The sequence below is a fragment of the Erpetoichthys calabaricus genome, chromosome 10 (genome assembly GCF_900747795.2).
Source record: "Erpetoichthys calabaricus chromosome 10, fErpCal1.3, whole genome shotgun sequence".
NCBI classification, from domain to species: Eukaryota; Metazoa; Chordata; class Cladistia; order Polypteriformes; family Polypteridae; genus Erpetoichthys; species Erpetoichthys calabaricus.
Window position 1 is genome coordinate 55,692,466 of NC_041403.2, and position 20,219 is coordinate 55,712,684.

Here is a 20,219-nt window from a genome sequence, read left to right on the forward strand (position 1 = left end):
TAGCCATTTCATTTGAACATGTGAAAAGGGGATAGTAAAGGTGAATTAGAACATTGGGCAGAATAAACTTTATTCAGCTAGAAAAGACTTGTTTATGCAATGCAGAGTATGACTGACAGATAGATAGATAGATCTTTATTGTCATTGTCACTTTTATAAAGGAACAACAAAATTGAAGGTGCAGTCGACTCAGTGTGAGGCATAAGAGTTAAAAAGACAAGAAGAGAGAAAATAATAACAAACTGAATAGTAATAAAAGTACTTTACAAAATATACAAATTGCACTTGTTGACTTAAGGTCTATATTTCACATTGGGAGAATTATATGGAGCAGTTTTTATTCTGAGTTCAGGGCCATGATTGCTTTTGGATAAAAGCTGTTTTTAAGGCGGTTTGTCCTGGTTTTCATTGCGCTGTATCTCTTGCCTGATGGCAAAAGCTGGAAGAGGCAAAAACCGGGATGTGATGAATCCTGTGAAATGTCTATTGCTTTTTTGCGGCATCGGGAGGTGTAGATTTGTTCCAGAGTGGGGAGGGTACAACCAATTGTTCTCTCTACTGTCCTGATGACCCTGTGGAGTGCTTTCCTTTCTGAGGAAGTGCAGCTGCCATACCACACACACAGTCCGTACGTGAGCACACTCTCGATGGAACAGTGATAAAAGGCAAGGAGCAGATTTTTGGGGAGATGGTTCTTTCTGAGGATTCTCGGAAAATACAGTCTCTGCTGCACCTTCTTCAGCAGCTCCTTGGTGTTGGCGCTCCAGGTCAGGTCATCCTCCAGCTCAATGCCACAAACCTGAACACCGGGACCCCCTCCACACAGGACCTGCCAATGATGATTTATTAATTAACTTGCACACTACTCGCCTCCCATACAGCAAATGCAAAGGAGGAAGTGACTTGTGTAAAATGGACTACTCTTTAAAGTATTGTTCTTTCATTTGCAGAAAATTTCTACTGTACATACACTGAAATTGAGGTACAGTCCTGCATGCCACAAAAAAACATGTAAGACAGCAGTTACTATGGTCAAATTAAGTCACTAGAATATTAAAGTGTAGATTCAAATTAATCTATAAAAGATAACTAACCATATTGCCTCTCTATTAGGAATAAAAACTTCAAGAGCACGATGATTTGATTTTAAAACTCACTTTTTTTAATGCAAAAATTCAGTTTATCACTCTGTACGCCATCAGATTATCAGCCTGTCTGTAAGCAGAATAAGCAGCCCAGCTGCAGGTAACACCATCAGTCCTTATAATGGTTAAAGCAACAGGAGCTCACTGACATTCTGGGTGTTGGTATTTTGGACAATTACCGGACGTTTCCACATGATTGCAGTCATTGCCGTTAATGGTGTCATTATATCTTCAGGTTCAAATGGGGCTGCATTCAGTGTGTTCAGTATACCTCAATGGATGTTCCTTATGACAAAAATCTTAAGAGTTTCTGAATTTCTTTTTGAAATGAACTGCAGTTTTGTCTTAGACCATTACATTTTACTTGTCCCTAATTTTAAAACTTTGGTATAGTTTTTATTCCTTGTTTTTTTACCTTTCCCAATCCCTGAGAAGATCCCACTTTTCTCCTTTAAAGTGATCACCTGTTGTTTTTTTCTCCTTTTTATACAATTTATTTAAAGAGAATTTGAGTACATGTATGATTGAAATGGCTGGGGAACCACATCATTGTGAGGATATTTCAACTCAGAAGCATTAGTTATAGAGGCCTGACACTGAAAGTGTGCAAGATGAATATTTTTTTAAAGAAAACTTCACACATGTATTTGAAAGTTATTGTATGTACGTACAGAGGACCATAGATACATGGAATAAGTTACTAAGTAGTGTAGTATATATTAGTACTTTAGGGACCTTCAGAGCTTAGCCTGATGATAAATGGGTGAAATTAGAAAAATAGTATTGATGAGCTTTCAGTAAATGTAAGTTGTCTGTTTTTTCTCATTAGGTTTAATAGATTTATGTATTTTTGACAACACAGATATTAACTTCTATCAAGTGAAAAAGACTAATACAGTGCACTATAGTGCATAGTTAAATGGCAGTAGTAACTGAGATTATCATACTGCAACCTCATCATTAGGACAAAAGTGTAATTTGTGCTCCAAGGTAGTTCTTGCCCAATTAGTTACCTGCTACAGTACTCCTTGCCAAGTCTTAGTGAGGATCATGGTGAAAATGGAGAAGGGTGGTACTGAATGATTATTGAAATATGCAGTGAACTGGTATGAATATACAGAGGTTAAAATACAAGAAATTCATTAGTATAAAGAATCCATTGCTTTTAGACCTTCAGAAAGAACTGGGAAATTAATGACACATTATGGAAGTGCAAACACACTGTGCATCTGAAATGTCTGCTAGCATGACTGGGAGGCTCAATTAGTTATCCCAGTTTCTTATGCTCACATATATTTATGATTACATCACCACTCCACAGGCAGAATGAGTACCTGGTACCCATAGGCGTGGGAACAAAAGCTCATAATCTTATAAAAAGTGCTTCATCTCCCTTTGACCAGTAAATACAACTTCTTACTTTCTCTAATTTGTGGAACTACAGCAAAGCAGTCATAGCACAGGGCACAGCTTTTTCCTGTCCTTTCATACTGTTTAGATCACCTTACCGATCAGGCTGAATAACACATCACTGGATAATACAGTTAAAGGGGCTCCCTTGTTATACACAGATCATGTATTGTCCATACACAAAGACATTGCCATTAAGACACTAATATACCAATAGAAGCTCTTATTTCCTTTTTCTTTTTACATCGACATAGTTGCATGTTTTGTGATAAATGTTTAATGTTTTACATTTTAAATGTGTTCAAACGTTTTCAAGGTAGTATGTAGGGGGTCATTCTTGACTGTGGTCTCATTAAGTCACTAGAATAAGAAAATATAGATTCTGATTACTCCAGAAAAGAAAACTTAAAATTATTAAAACCAAGAAGCACTCAAAGCCACCTGGATGCTTACAGGTAGAGAGAGACCTATAAGATCATAAATACATCAGTCGTAGTGCAACATTTTAAAAACTCACAATTTTCTTCTACAGAAACTCAAAGGGCAAACAACATAACCTCTATGTGCCAGCAGCCTAGCAACACATGCATAAACAGCAAAAGCCATCAAGCTGCTTGTAGCACCATCAGTGCTTATAATGGTTAAAGCAGCAAGCGTGCACAGATAAAAAATGTTAAATATAATAAACGCAGCTAATTGTACTTGCCATATTGTGTCCTGAATTTTGGAAAGTTCTGGCACTTTTTTTCTTAGTTTGTCCACACTATACACACCAATATCTCAGTATCACTACAGTATGCTTGCTTGGTGCTTTGTTTAGTCACTGCTTGACTGTAATGTAACTGTTGCTTCCATGCCTGTGTCAAGGCACGTGAAATGAGGACACTGGTGTGGAAGGGTTGCACAGTTAATTTTGTTTGGGAGAGTAACAATTTTGTTATAATACTTGATTTGAATCAAATGTGCAAATTTGATTTACTGCTTTCCTGTTAGGTGACTAGTGACATCAAGCAGGTTTGATTATGTTTTTCATTGTCTCTTACAAAGGTTTTGTTTTTCTTTTCATTGTAGAATATGGTAGTGTTTTTTCTTTTCTGTCTGTTCATAAATACTGTATATATATATATATATATATATATATATATATATATATATATATATAATATATATATATATATATTATGGGTTTCCTGACTGCTTCATTGACCTTTACTATCAAATGCAGTTACAAACTAATTTGGCATATTCTGAATACAGTGATCCCTCGCTATATCGCGCTTCGCCTTTCGCGGCTTCACTCCATCGCGGATTTTATACAGTGGTGTGAAAAACTATTTGCCCCCTTCCTGATTTCTTATTCTTTTGCATGTTTGTCACACAAAATGTTTCTGATCATCAAACACATTTAACCATTAGTCAAATATAACACAAGTAAACACAAAATGCAGTTTTTAAATGATGGTTTTTATTATTTAGGGAGAAAAAAAATCCAAACCTACATGGCCCTGTGTGAAAAAGTAATTGCCCCCTTGTTAAAAAATAACCTAACTGTGGTGTATCACACCTGAGTTCAATTTCCGTAGCCACCCCCAGGCCTGATTATTGCCACACCTGTTTCAATCAAGAAATCACTTAAATAGGAGCTGCCTGACACAGAGAAGTAGACCAAAAGCACCTCAAAAGCTAGACATCATGCCAAGATCCAAAGAAATTCAGAAACAAATGAGAACAGAAGTAATTGAGATCTATCAGTCTGGTAAAGGTTATAAAGCCATTTCTAAAGCTTTGGGACTTCAGCAAACCACAATGAGAGCCATTATTCACAAATGGCAAAAACATGGAACAGTGGTGAACCTTCCCAGGAGTGGCCGGCCGACCAAAATTACCCCAAGAGCGCAGAGACGACTCATCCGAGGGGTCACAAAAGACCCCAGGACAACGTCTAAAGAACTGCAGGCCTCACTTGCCTCAATTAAGGTCAATGTTCACGACTCCACCATAAGAAAGAGACTGGGCAAAAACGGCCTGCATGGCAGATTTCCAAGATGCAAACCACTGTTAAGCAAAAAGAACATTAGGGCTCATCTCAATTTTGCTAAGAAACATCTCAATGATTGCCAAGACTTTTGGGAAAATACCTTGTGGACTGATGAGTCAAAAGTTGAACTTTTTGGAAGGCAAATGTCCCGTTACATCTGGCGTAAAAGGAACACAGCATTTCAGAAAAAGAACATCATACCAACAGTAAAATATGGTGGTGGTAGTGTGATGGTCTGGGGTTGTTTTGCTGCTTCAGGACCTGGAAGGCTTGCTGTGATAGATGGAACCATGAATTCTACTGTCTACCAAAAAATCCTGAAGGAGAATGTCCAGCCATCTGTTCGTCAACTCAAGCTGAAGCGATCTTGGGTGCTGCAACAGGACAATGACCCAAAACATACCAGCAAATCCACCTCTGAATGGCTGAAGAGAAACAAAATGAAGACTTTGGAGTGGCCTAGTCAAAGTCCTGACCTGAATCCAATTGAGATGCTATGGCATGACCTTAAAAAGGCGGTTCATGCTAGAAAACCCTCAAATAAAGCTGAATTACAACAATTTTGCAAAGATGAGTGGGCCAAAATTCCTCCAGAGCACTGTAAAAGACTCATTGCAAGTTATCGCAAACGCTTGATTGCAGTTATTGCTGGTAAGGGTGGCCCAACCAGTTATTAGGTTCAGGGGGCAATTACTTTTTCACACAGGGCCATGTAGGTTTGGATTTTTTTTTTTTCCCTAAATAAAAAAAACCACCATTTACAAACTGCATTTTGTGTTTACTTGTGTTATATTTGACTAATGGTTAAATGTGTTTGATGATCAGAAACATTTTGTGTGACAAACATGCAAAAGAATAAGAAATCAGGAAGGGGGCAAATAGTTTTTCACACCACTGTATGTAAGCATGTTTAAATATATATCGCGGATTTTTCGCTGCTTCGCGGGTTTCTGCGGACAATGGGTCTTTTAATTTCTGGTACATGCTTCCTCAGTTGGTTTGCCCAGTTGATTTCATACAAGGGACGCTATTGGCAGATGGCTGAGAAGCTATCCAGCTTACTTTCTCTCTCTCTCTCTCTCTCTCTCTCTTGCGCTGACGTAGGGGGTTGTGAGCAGGGGGGCTGTGTGCTGCTGCTTCCTGAAGGACATGCTGCACGGAGCTTCGCATACTTAAAAGCTCAAAGGGCACGTATTGATTTTTTTTATCTGTCTCTCTCTCTTCCTGCTCCTGACAGAGGGGGTGTGAGCTGCCGCCTTCAACAGCTTTGTACCGGCGGTGCTTCGCATACTTAAAAGCCAAAAAACCCTATTGATTTTTTTTTTGACTGCTTGCTTTGCACTCCTTTGAAAAGGAAGATATGTTTGCATTCTTTTAATTGTGAGACAGAACTGTCATCTCTGTCTTGTCATGGAGCACAGTTTAAACTTTTGAAAAAGAGACAAATGTTTGTTTGCAGTGTTTGAATAACGTTCCCGTCTCTCTACAACCTCCTGTGTTTCTGCGCAAATCTGTGACCCAAGCATGACATTCTAAAAATAACCATATAAACATATGGTTTCTACTTCGCGGATTTTCCTATTTCGCGGGTGGCTCTGGAACGCAACCCCCGCGATGGAGGAGGGATTACTGTACCAGTATTTGTTGGTTGTACATTTCAGAGAAGCTAAAGGCTCTGGCTGCAATATGTATGTCACTTCTGTAACATATTTTTTATTGCATAGAATACCACATTTTCAATCAGTTTAACTGTATGGAATTAAATTTAACCTGGAAATTAAAGCTAGGGAGTTTTCACATTTTTATTTTTCAGTTGTATTCATCAAGTACCCTAATTTTTTTTTGAGATTTCTGCAGAGTTATTTTTTCTGTAGCCTTTTTTCAAAAGGTATATTTTAAGCAAAATCTTCCAAATACATTAATCATTTTAAGTTAGAGGAATTTAAATGTTCTCTCTCTCTGTGTACCAGGCATTCATAGTGGCAAGCTTATTTTGCATATCTGTATTGTTTTTTAATATTGTCCTCCTTTGTACCCATACAGAAATATAAAATGTTGCTCTATAATGCAGATATTTATTTTTTGTTTTCTTTTTTATTTTGCAGCTCGGATTGGGAAAATGAAGCGGCGGAAACCAGAGGATGGGCAGGTATGTCCACTGTGCAGCTCACCGCTGACAGGGACAGAGGAGGAGATGAGTAGGCATGTGGAGCATTGCCTGTTTAAGGTAGCATCGGGACTGGTGCCCTCCTTTGCATATGACTGCTAATCTCTTCAAGCTCCTTTAATCTGTTCCATTCTCTTTCACTAACTCTCTGTTTCAATTTTATCATCTTAGAGGTTCTAATTATATAGTATCATGTCATTTGATTGTTATCTTAAATGTTTAAAGTATAATTAGGTACAGTATTTGGTTTATTGAATGAAATAAATTTGAGTATTTGTGAATTGTTACTGCAAAGAGAGTGGCATGGTGCAGCAGTGCTTTTACTGCTGCCATACCGATCCATGGTTTGAGTCTTTTGCTCAAGTTGTTGTCTGTGAAGAGCTTGCACAATTTCTGTATATCAACATGGATTTTCCTTTGAGTACTCGGTTTTATCTTCTGCATCCTGCTAGGAATGCATTGGTGGATTGACAACTCTAAATTGGCCCTATTGAAAGCAAGTGTGTGCCATGCAGTACACTGGCATCCTGTCCAAGGGTGTATCTTGACTTGCATTCACTGCTGCTGGGATAGGTAACACCCGTGTATTTGTTTAAGCAGGTATTAGAATGTATATTTGTATGGTTAGTTCTGCTGCGTCATGGCTCAGGTGTCCTGTGTTCTGCTGTTTACCTAGAGTTTGCAGGTACTCTCCATGTCTACATAAGTATCCCTCTCAAGAACAAGCTTGTTACTTTGTTTTCCTCTCAAGAATATGCTTGTTAACTTGACTGAAGATTTTAACTTGGATCCAATGTAAGTGTGATCTATGCTCTGTGTTCTGTCTATTATATTGGAAAGTAGTGCTTGCATTTAATACATATTTTTTAGTTATTGTGATACATATATATTTTTTTTGTGATTTTTAATCATTTAATCACCATATACAATTCCTTCTATTAGGAATTTGTGAGTTTTGTAGTAGTCATGGCAAATCTGTACTATTTCCTGTAAAACGCATATAATAGGCATACAGTATTTTAATATTTTTGCAATTAATATTATGTTGTTGTAAAACTTAATACAGTGCATTGTAAAATACATTTGCCTCTTTCTTGATTTCCTCTTCCAAATGATACCTATATTACCAGTTCTTTAACTACTATCTGTTACTAGGTAAAGGGTGCCTGATTGAACAAACCTATATTTTCCTAATGTCATATTGACTTACTCTTAATAACTGGTTGTGCCATTTGTGGCTACAATTACTTCACCTAGATGCTTTTTGTAATTTGATGTCAATTCTTCTCGTAACCAAGGAGAAATCTTAGGCCACTATTCTCTGCAGAACTGCTTTAATTCAGAAACATTTGTACATGTTTGAGTGTGAACCACTTATTTCAAGTCCTATCACAGCAGGTCAGTCCAAAATGTTAATTTTGCTTCTTGTTAGACATTTTGATGTAGACTTGCTTTTGTGGTTTTGGTCATGTTATTTCATGCATGACCCAGTTATGCTTCAGGCCCCTGATGGATGACTGAACATTTTCATTTTGAATATCTTGTGTGCCTCTAATGTGTTAGTAGTTGTTATGGTTCCTTCTGTTACTGCATGTTGCCCAGGTCCTTTGGCAGCAAAGAATCTCCTCAACATAAACCGCAACATTTATTTCTGTAGCACATTTTCATTCAAAGGATGTAGCCCAGAGTGCTTTATATGCAAAGAAAAACAAATACAATTAGATAAGAATAATAACAAATAAATAGTATACAAAAAATAAAAAATGCACATTTACTTTAGGCAGATGTATAGTTAAGAGTAGTAGAGTCCTTCTATATAGAATAGATTTTTAAACCTCCAAATGTTAGTCTGATGATAAGGTTTAATGACTAGTCACGAAAGCATACTGCAACTGCCCCCAACTTGTTAAGATTATGTAAATGATGTCTGCGACTGACAATCACTGGAAAAAGTTGTGCAGTGTGACGAAGGCTTTTTGATATAGAAAGGGCTTGTTTAGGCTTGGGAAAAGAAAAAGATGAGAGGACTTATGTTCAACACAGTATGAAGAATTAGGTTTGGATGGTTTGGCTATGGTATTTCTTTGCTACAATTGTCCTTGTTTTGTTTTAAGACAGTTGTATAGACTTTACGTATACCTTCATTTATGATTTTTTTTTTTGCTATTAGAATAGATGTTTTCCTCCTACCTTGCTTGTATTTTGTGTAATTTCTTCAAATTGTGATTTTTTTTTTTTTTTTTTAACACTAGAATCCCTGAAGCTTATGATTTTTTCGTTAACCTCCTTAAATTTTCCTGACATACACCAAGAAGCCCGTAGCACCTTATCACTGTATTAATAGCCTGATTTTGTTTTGCAAATGTGTGGAATAGCAGAACGCACCCCCACCCCCATTCAGGCAGACGAAGGCATCATCACCTTGCTGCAATTCTCACAGTATTGTACTGTGTTGAAGTATTTATCTGGCAATGCATTTGTAAGGAATTATATAGGTAATGAAATACCATGATTTGAAATACATGCATTTCATGTGTGTTTCTTGTCTACAACAATCTATGTAAATATAGAATGACAGAGGAAATGCGAGGCAAGAAATGCTGAACACGCAGCTAAAATGGAAACTGTTTTCATATGTTAGTAATAATGACATAATTTTGATGTGAAGTGTGTAGGATGTGCAAATATCCAAGAAACACTTTAACAAATGGTGTAACTTAACTAGTGGGCTTTTAATAAAACCTTAGAAATGAAACTGCTCAATTGACATGTTGCTGAAGCCCTACTATCAGTCAGTACTCCCCCGCTGGCATCTACCCTTTTACAAATTTATTGAGTGTGCAGCGCAGCATTATGCTGTTACTCGTGCTGCACGTTCGAGAAGATTTTTACTTTTATTTTGATGCACAAATCTTTGCCGTGAACACTTACTGGGTACCGATATTAAATGTGGGGCTGTAGGTGTCAAGTGATGATGTCATCCAATTGCTCACTTTGTGTGTGGCGGCCAGAAGTGGATTTGAAGACAATCACGTAGGCTTTTTCGCTAGTGGTAAGCAAGTACTGTACTGAGATCAGCTGATGGAAATCAATGGGAATAAAAAAAAATAACTTTCAGTTGTTTTTTGTTAAAATGCACTAGAAATCTATAACAAAAATTACAAATATTAACTTGTAAAAGCATTTTCTTGTATACAAATAGCTGTACATATACATGTTTTTGAGGGTTGCATTGTGTTCGTTGGGTGCCTAGGCTAAATTTGCTGGACCTATGATCACTTTGGACTTGCAAACGTGCTGTAGCAATGGAACCTGTACATATTTAGTGGACTTACTGTACTAACAACAGCACAGTGGTTTTAAGAGAACTTTCATTAGAAGTCATTGCAAAAAAAAAAATTATAGTTGGCCTGAAAATCTTCAGAGGACTACTCCTAGTTTCAAAACATGCCATATACACAGTATTTTGTTATCTTACTAACTGAAAACAAGAAGGGATAATGCCCCAATGCATAGGTTTGTTTTGTATATTACTTTAGTGCAGTATGGTTTAGCAGAGGGTTTTTTTTTTGTTTTTTTTTTAGTGACTTTAGTGGCAATGCTGAGGATCGTTATTTCGTGCCACTGTGTACTGCAATATTGTGTATGGATGGTATAACAGTAAAGACATTTTACTTAATTGTTTTTGTACTAGTGTTCTGGATCTCACATTTTAATTACTAAAATGTAGCTGTCATTAATCACATACTCCCGTATATATATTTTTTAAATCTATGAAAGCTACCCTAAGGTGAATAGAATTTGTATTTTAGAATAATTTAGTTACAAATACTCAACAAATGAGACTTTAAATTATGCAATAAGGTTGTATTTAGTTGACAGGACACTTGACAAATGAATAAGAGGGATAGGCAGGTCTTCAATTCAAAAGCACAGGGTTAATAGGAATATGTTTTTCTTATTTACCATGAATGGTGGTTTTCCTGAAGATGACTGTTATTAATATTTTAATACACTCTCTTTGGACGTTTTGAGTATACGACTGGATAAAAGGACATGGCGATTATTCGAAATGAGTAATGTGAGATTTTTTTTTTTTATTTTAAATATTATTACATTGTGCAGCATGGGGTCACCATTAGGGTCTCCTGTATCATAAACCTTTTTCTCTATAGAACACTTTATAAGGGTGAGTTTCTGGAAGAAGTCTGTGCGTGTTTTTACTTGTTGTCACTTGCCATTGAGTAAAGAGTAGACGTTCCTCTCCATTAAGAAATAGCAGCCATTCCTTTGTTAAACATGAGGAGGACTAAGGTTCTCTCTCTCTCCCTCTCTCTCTGGTGTTCAAGCTAATAATGATGAACCACAAAGGGCCCTATTGTGTCTCCTTAGAAGATTGGATGCCACATTCATATAAATAAATATAGCCTTTAGAATTTAACTTGTATTTGCATTGGTTTATATGAAGACATATTTCAAGTTTAAATTTGATGGAATTTATACTTTATCACATAATGTTAGCTTGTAACAGTATTGTTGTTAACCTCTTGTGCCTTAAGGGATTTTTGGGATTATTTCACCTAAATTGCATACCCAAAAATGAAAGGCTATTATTTTGCTAATGTAATAGAGGAGATGCAGGTGGCTGAAGAGTGGTGCATATTACTCTACATTTTTTAAAAGAAAGTATTCTTATAAATAAAAACCTTTGATTCACACCAGTATCATCTAAATAAAACATACAAAATGCATTTTAGGGATTTCACTCTAAAAACTGAATTTCATAGTACATGACCAAGCAGTTTTATGAATCTGTTGTCCCTTGTGCCCAGGCCTGTCAGCTATCATTGTAACATGTTTAAATTTCATATCCCATAGCATTAAAAAGTTAAACTGTTTAGCACTAAAGTTATCCCTCAAAACTAGTATTACAGTTGCAATTATATTTTTAGAAAGAAATAAAACCCAAATATTTATATACACACACAATATATCACACTGAAACAACAAGTAAACCATTTGTAACTATTTAGATATAATTATATACTCATTCAAACCTTTAATTTCAAAATCATTTTCATGCCAGTCCTTGAAACAGTTTATCACTAGACACATAGAATTCTGTATATTCTGAGCAGCAGATGGGAATTTTTGAGCTTCAGTTGACCTGCAGAAATTTAGTGTGTTTTTATTATTTTTTATGTAATTATTTTTCTTTTTTCATGCTTTTCACATCAGGAAAACCGACAAACTCATAAAATTAATGTGGGGTGGGGTGGTTGAAATATGAATATGAATATGAGCATAGTGATATTATAACATTCAACTGAAAAGCTCTTGTGTGGCTCAACGCAGTTTTAAGAAGTTAAAATGTTAGCAGTGTAATGTTTCTGAATGACAATAACATTCTTCTTTTTCTTAGTTTAGTGTGACTTTCTCGATTCTGTATGCATCATGCTGTTGTCATGTAACCAAAGCCTGCAGTATATTGCTGGCATACACAGTAATCAGATTGTCTTTAGGGGTTCTAGTGTTTACAATTGAGATCAAAAATCAGGAAACTTGAGTATTTAGAGAAGTTGTGGTTTCCCTCATAATGTTGCAGCTGATGAAACAAAAGCAATGTAAAAGTTGAACTTTGTAAGATTTATGTTAGTTGGAATACCATGCAATTTCTTTGATGTTTTTAATTTCCCCCTTCTTTTAATGAGGGGGATCCCATAAATTCCTGGAATCAGTCAGTAGCACAGGAATAGGATGTAGGTCTCAAATATGCCGCTAGGCATCATATACCTAGTGTTCTTAATCAGTGCACCAAGTGGCATTGTGCAGAGTTAATAAGAGTTTGATAGAGTGCATATTTCTGCGTTTAATTCTATCAGTTGTGCGTGTGACTTTTCACTTGCTCGTTAAAAAATTGTTCCTGTGGGTCAGAAATAAAAGACTTAATAAAGACGTTCAAAAATGTTGACACAATACACATGCAGAGCAAGTTAAAGAATATGAAAGTAGTAAAATTCAAAAGTATCAAAAAAAAGACTGAAATTATTACTCTGTGAAATAACGGAACAGCAATAAGAGATCAAATATATGGACAGAGGTAATATGACAGAAATATGTAGATATTGTAAGGCTTTAAAGTTTAAGTCGGAGACTTGTAGATTGTCTAATTTGTGTTTCCATCAGGTAAAAGTAGTGCTGCCTCCCAATGAAGAGGCGTATTGGCGAGAATTAAGATTTGTTGTTTGGTGAAAGTGAAATCGACAAACACTACAGGCAAAGTATCTGAGTGTACAATAATCTTTTCGCCTTCGCATCATTCAGTGATCAAAACGTAGATTTACACAATAATGGACCATATGCTATGAGAATCTGTGGTCCCGCAACAATTAAAGCTACTACAAGTTTAATTTCGAAGAAACCACAATTCAGTCAATCTATATTTATGATCACGGAGAAGCAATGCAACATAGAATCAAAACGGTGTTCGGTTAAATCAGAGCATACATTTACACGATCGAATTTCAAAAACGGGGTTTACCTCGCATGCATTTGCTGGTTACTTTGCAAAATTAATTATTAACTGGTGATGATGTAGATTGGTTTGTCTGTGCTGAAATTCCAAACAGAGGAACCTATCCTGAATTATGGTACAAAGTCATTAAACACGTGTCTCACGGACCACATTTAAAAGATTCAGTATGTTGGACTCAAAAGAGAAAAAGTGTTAAAATAAATTTCGTAAAGCGTTCGTTCAAACAACAGATATGACTAAGGCTGGCTTTCCTGATTATTGCCGTAAAGATAGTCGTCACAAACAACACACTTATCACGGAAAGAAAGATGATAAAATTGTGATGATCGATAATGATTGTACTATATAACCCTTATTTGCTCAAATGATTCAATTGTCGTATTAATGTCGAGTATTGTGCATCGGTTAAGAATATTAAGTACATCTACAAGTATATTCATAAAGGGCACAATAGAGTATGTGTAACTTTATCGAAAGAACAGTTACAGGACGAAGTCCAAGCATGTTTAGATACTCGGAACCTCAGTGCAGTGGAAAGCGGGTGGCATTTAATGGAATTGCCAATGCACGGTCGAAGTCATTCTGATGAATTATTACCGATTCATTTACCAGGTCAGAATATGATTCAGTTTAAAGAGGGTGAAGAAGCAGAAGCTTTAAAGGTAGCGAAAAATAGAAATACAAAATTAATGGCTTATTTTGAACTTAATAAAACAGACGTAAATGCAAAGGCATATACATATCTGCAAATCTCTCAACATTACACATGGCAGAAATAAAAAGGAGTGTGTATGTGTATATGTGTATGTGTGTGTGTGTGCATGTGTATGCATCTAACTAAGCAGTTACTGAGACATTAAAAAGAAAAGATAATGTTATGTGTGGTATTTTATTAGATATATTAAAAAAAACTATACATATAATTTTAATTATGCAGATGGATTGAAATGTAAAGTTTTGCTTCTAGAGGAATAAATGTTTCCAGTCTCCTTGGGGTGCGTTCTGCACCCCCTTCACAACGGCGCATAGTGCTGGAGGGGAATGGGGCTAGGGGTTGGCAAGTGAAGCAAGCAGGGGGCAGAGCCCCCTAGTTTTTAATAAATTAAATGTCTTGCTCATGATGGTCGTTGTGTGACAAATGTGAAGCATTCTATAACATAAAGCTAAAGATTTTCAAGCTTAGTTTGTTCTCAGTAGTGTACCTAAGTCTTCCTGTCCTATTCTGAGCATGGAGAATATACAATTCTTCATACAAGTTTTTATCCTTGTGTCTTTGGTAAATTAATTTCATACCAAAATTGTGTAATTTATTGACATAATACAATATTTAACACATACTTCACTGACAAGGTTCTTTGAATCAAAATTTTTAAGTCTGATATGTGATGGTACAGTATCATTCATGCCTCTTACTTGAGCACCAGTCCAACTAATTTGTGTTCAGTGTATTTTTTGAAAGTGTATAGCTGTATTCTCTCCAAAATATTTTTTCTTTGATTGTAGGTATACACATTTTATTATCTATATATAAACACTTGATGACTTAACAGATTAAAGTGAAAATATGTTCCATGTTATCCATAATGATTACTAAGTAATTTTTGCATCACTTTTAACAATATCACTGTTTTTTCTTTCACAAGTTTAATCCCTTGTTTATATTAAGTCATGGTCAGAATGTCAATGGTATATCTTTTTAAGGACACCAGAAACTGACAAAACTGTCAGCATAGAATAAAATGTATGATTAAGCACCTGTAAATGTACAAACCAATATTAATGATCTGTTTATGTTAGAAAGGATTCATCATATTTTCTTTTCATGATCAGCTTTGTGAAATAAATAGCATTTGGTCCATTTATTTTAGGAAATCAATATTTTAAATTTTTACTTGTATTTTGGATCTTTTCTGTATCTGCAACTGATTATAGACTTTCCTCTGGCAGAGAGAGAGTGCTGGTGGAACAGAGGATGACTCTGTTGACATTGATGGTGAGAATGGAAATCGTTTTGAAGAGTACGAGTGGTGTGGACAGAAGCGAGTACGTGCCACCTCTCTTCTTGAGGGTGGTTTCCGAGGTATGACCTTTTAAACTTTTGAAAGGTGGGAAAATGTTTTTTGTTATGGGGAACTGAGAGAGTGGAGTGTGTGTCTTATTTTTCTCCCCTTTTACATTTGCATTGGGTGGGTGTGAGTAATATTTCCTTTGCCTAATCTTAAAAGCTTCAGTTCATCCACTAAACTCATAGTGTATGTTTTAAGGTTCATGACATAACTTATATTAAATCTGTTTGTCAAACATTTTATTTTTTGAGTTGAATTTTGATATCTATAAGTTGTCCACTTCTCTTGATTTGGTTTCTTACATTTTTCAGTTTTTCCATTTAATGTACAAATGCAGACAGATTTTAGAAATTACTTGGCAAGTAACTTATTTTGTTAAAAACACAAGGATTAGATTTTTTTGCTCCCTTGATTATTGTAGTCTTGTACAATGGTAGCCTGCAGTAGCAATCTTTATAAAATTGTTTTATCCTATGCTATGTTAGATGTGAAACGCTAAATTACATTAGAGGTGAAAGAATTCTCATGTTTAGGTAGGTCCTACATATTTCTGTCTGTGAAGTGTGAATTCACATGCCTATCTGGACCTTGTTTGTCTTTAACTATTGCACTGCTGTTGTTTTCTCCCATCTGTCCCTGGACTTCATTTCCCTTTAGTCACAGCCAAAATGGCTTACTGACCTGTGTACCAATTCTAGAAAATGTATTTATTTTATCATTGATTCCCAGTTTCCTTTTAAAGACTCCAGTTGTATGTTGTGTGTGCTTGTCATATTATCCGATATTTATTGGTTTAATTGTTAAGAATGATTAAGTTTAACTCCTTGTATATAATATAACATTATTTAGCACCTGTTTTTTTTTTTCTTCTTCTGTCTAGTGTTGAAACATTTTCTTTTATTTCACATATTATTTAGCACCTGTTTTTTTTTTTCTTCTTCTGTCTAGTGTTGAAACATTTTCTTTTATTTCACTAAGCTTTTGTGGTTGATCTTACAAGAGTGATAGCAGTCAGCCATCCACATTATGTAATACTTGAACCCCTCTTGTATGTCGGTGTTCTCACAAAAATAATTGGTCGATTCCTGTCAGACAACCACAGTTTTTTATATTTTCTTTTGATAATCCAGCTATTAGTCTCTGTTTTCACATTTCATCCATACTATTCATGCAAAAAACGAGCACTTGCAATGGAAAAGCAAAAAAAAAAAACACCCATTCCATTATTATTGACATATTTACCCCATTATGAAATTAGTTCAGAAACAGATTTGTGGGTGCTCTGAGAGCAAAATATCTTTACCCTTCAAATAAGGTGTAATCATTTAGCTTGTATTGTTAAACATTTGAAAGAGGAGATGAAAAGGTAACAAGATTATTCGATTTTAAATAGTGTCCTATACAGCACTAATACATTAACAAAGGCTTTGTATTTATTATCTGATTGTAATGAGCACCTTTACAAATGTCCATCACTCCAAGCATTTGTCCATTTTCTAATTGGTGTGTGCAGTTCAGGGTTGCAGTGGGGAACTCACAAATGTATAGGACTGTCAGTGTAAACAGCAGTTGTAGCAAGAAAACATTAAGGCAAAATTAAAACAAAGTGGCTATGTGGATTGTGTATACTGCTGATGACACAAGTTGCTCTATTTGGTAATACCAAAATAAAATTTTATTTAGTATTTCTGTAACCCTAACTTAGAAGGGCAAAGCACATCTTCCTATTAAAATGACATGTACTGTGTTAAGAGACATTTAATCACTGAATTTGTGTCATTTGTTTGGCTTTTAAAATCAGACTACTGTTCATTAATATAACCCATAAGTGAAAACACAAGTCATATATTTGAATGGCACATTAAAGAATGTAATTCTGCCACACCCTTATTAAATTTTTGGGTATAGATAATGACGGCCCAAGTAATTTTCTATTTCTGAATTTGTACACTATCATAAGGAAAAATTGTGATGCAAAGTCGTTTTTTTATCAAATAACAGCACTGATGTGCATACAGTTGAGTCCAGAACAAGGCTGACAAATAGGGGAAAGGGGAAGGCTTTTAAAGGGGAAGACAGGAAGTGAGGTCATAAGGATCGGGCCCATGTTCTTTAGTCATTGGTTCCTGCCCGGACGTGACATCACAGGGGCCGGATCCAGTAAGGTCTCCTTCCATTGGCTCGGTCCTGGAAGTGACGTCAAGAGAGGCAGATGGAATCTCCCAGGAATGGTCTACAGGGAAGAGAGAAAGAGTCCGTGCACTCTGTCACCTCCCGGCCTGTCTCAGAGCTGCCATCACTCAAGCCCTTTAGCTGCCTCCCATGCGCACGTGTGTGACACCAGCTTAAGATACAAATGTTACAAACTTAACAGGGTGGTCTACTGACAAACCAAACTTTAAGAAAATATTGTTGCAAAAGCAGCTTTAAAGAATTTGTTTAAATTGAAATATCCTGAATTATCTTAGAGTTCATTTATCCCTGTAAACTCTATAAACGCTTCACACATTGCACTGTACCTATCTTCTACAGCCTAGCTTATAACCGATGCTGTGCAGTGAAAATGATGTTAGATTTAGAGACATGCCTGCATGGAGATTTTTCCAACTTGGCAGATGTGACAGTCATCTGTCTTAAGTGGTGAATTTCAAGGAGAGACTGGTTACATAGGTGCTAGAATGATTCATAAAGGGCTCAATATGATGCAACAGGTCGTCAAAATGCAAGGAGGAATTGCAAAAACATTTGAAATGCATCTGCACATCATGTAGGTCACCCGCTCATGAAAACATTACATTGGCCCTTCACCGCTTTTGGTCAATAGGTTTGACACTCCACCATCTCATTTTCTTTCTCTTAAATTCAATAATAGCAGGCACGACTCTTCTTCCATTAACAGAAGCTCTCGTTCTCTGCTGGGACGGTTAGAACAATTGAGAAAAAGCCTGGCATTAACTTCTGGTACCAGAACTACCAAAGTGATAGTACATACTGTTTTAAATGTTTGGTATTTCAGTACCTTTCCAGTACAGGTATATTAACTTCATTAAAATTTTACTGTTTTTTTTTTTTCATTTAATGTTTCTTTTTCCTTCGTTATCCAACCTGTACTTATTCACTTGATGTTTGAAAGGTATGATGTTCAGGGGTGTTCCTTCTCTGATCTGGTCACTAATCCGGTAGTCCTCAGGTCCCGGTGGTGCTGGAGTAGTAAAGGTTTACCTGTACTAGTATTTTAAAGATGATGTTACTGTTTGTATTTTGTATTTTATATTGTATTACAGAAGAGGAACAATATTGTTCAGTTCAATAGTGGAGGTGCTTTGATAAAAAGCTGTCAAATAGGATTTTCTGTTTTTGCCATGGTATCGAGAGGTATCACTTATCATAAAACTCCACTGGCATTGTTACCACAACCACATTTAAAAAGTGAAGTCATTTAGACATTGTCTTTCAGGCACCAAAAAGTCTAGTACAAAAGAGGCCAAATCCACTTTTTCCATTCAGAACAGAATACAAAGTCAACAGTTTTGCATTACCCACTAAGCATATATCTTAGGTTAATATATGGAATACACTGACTGTGTCAGACATCCATGACCTACAGTGTTCTGAAAAAGCATTTGCCCTTCCAGATAACCTCTATTTTTGTCAGAATTAATGACTTCAGATCTTTTGACCAGATGTAAATTTAGACAAAGGAAATCTTATTGAACACCTAACAGTGTTTATAAATTTCTACTTAATATATTTCAGTAATAAAGTTTTCAAAGACCCACATTGCCTGTGTGAAAAGGTACTTTTCCCTGTAGTTACTCACACAAACAGCTTACCAAAGTTATCTGAAATCTTGTTGCGACTCCTGTACTCTCATGGTTATTGTAAATATAGGGTGAGTTTTTGATTAAATAGGGTGGGCTGCAACCAGATTTGACTGTATTCAGTCAGCTACAGTAAGTCTGATTATCAGCTTACTTCGGTCAGCAGTGGATGTCTTGGAATCATCATCACACCAAATATTTGGCTACATATAGGAATTGCTTGTTTAATTGCAGTTGTTGCATCTAAAGGTGTTCCAACCAAGTATTGAAACCATAAGGACAATTAATTTTTCATATGGGTGAAAGGGTTGTTGGAAAACTTTCAGGTGAGGTTGGGGAGCATGCACTGGTACAGCGTGTTGCTGCACCTACCACCATGGTAAGTAAACCTCTCAACAAGGCTGACACTCTCTCCGCAGACAGACATACTGCTGATAGCTGTATCCAAGAGGTCAGTAAAGGCCTAGATCATGGATTTTATCCGGGACACTCACAAGCCCGGATACTCAGACTCATTGCTCAGTCTCTTGAGATTCCTGATCAGAGCCTCCTTTGACTCCACAAAGATCACAGCATTATCAGCAAAGTCAAGATCAGTGAATCTTTCTTCACCAACAGATGCCCCACAGCCAGTGAACCCCATGTCCCTGCCCAACACCCAGTCCATTCAAGTATTGAACAAAATAGGTGCAAGAACACACCCCTGATGAACCCCAGAATCAACTGGGGAAAAACACAGAGGTTCAGCCTCCACTCCAGAGCACTCACAGCATCAGTGCACTGGCTGGCCTTGAAATCCAGCAGCTTTTGGGAAGACTCAGAATGTCCCACAGGGCAGCTCGATCAACTGAGTCAATACACTTTACAAAAATCGACAAAGACTGCAAAGAAAGCTGCTGATATTTACATTTGCGCTCCATGAGAACCTTCAGTGCCAGGATGAGGTTGATGGTAGACTTCTTAGACCTAAAATCATCAGACTGCACTGGTCGCTTGTTTGTGACCAAGTGATCATGTATCCTATTGAGGATGACCCT

General features: G+C 36.3%; 1 protein-coding gene across 11 annotated transcripts in view; it reads left to right on the forward strand.

The window, feature by feature from the left end:
- rnf220a (ring finger protein 220a) overlaps window positions 1-20,219 on the forward strand; it is a 349,766-nt gene that overhangs the window by 273,514 nt on the left and 56,033 nt on the right. For 6 of the 11 annotated variants that reach the window (XM_051933135.1, XM_051933141.1, XM_051933138.1 and 3 more), the window contains 2 exons: window positions 6,699-6,820; window positions 15,228-15,375. In XM_051933135.1, the coding sequence (XP_051789095.1) occupies window positions 6,699-6,820; window positions 15,228-15,375 (270 nt within the window). The remainder of the gene's footprint in view (window positions 1-6,698; window positions 6,821-15,227; window positions 15,376-20,219) is intronic. The other 5 variants (XM_028811268.2, XM_028811272.2, XM_028811271.2 and 2 more) reach the window with 3 other exon arrangements.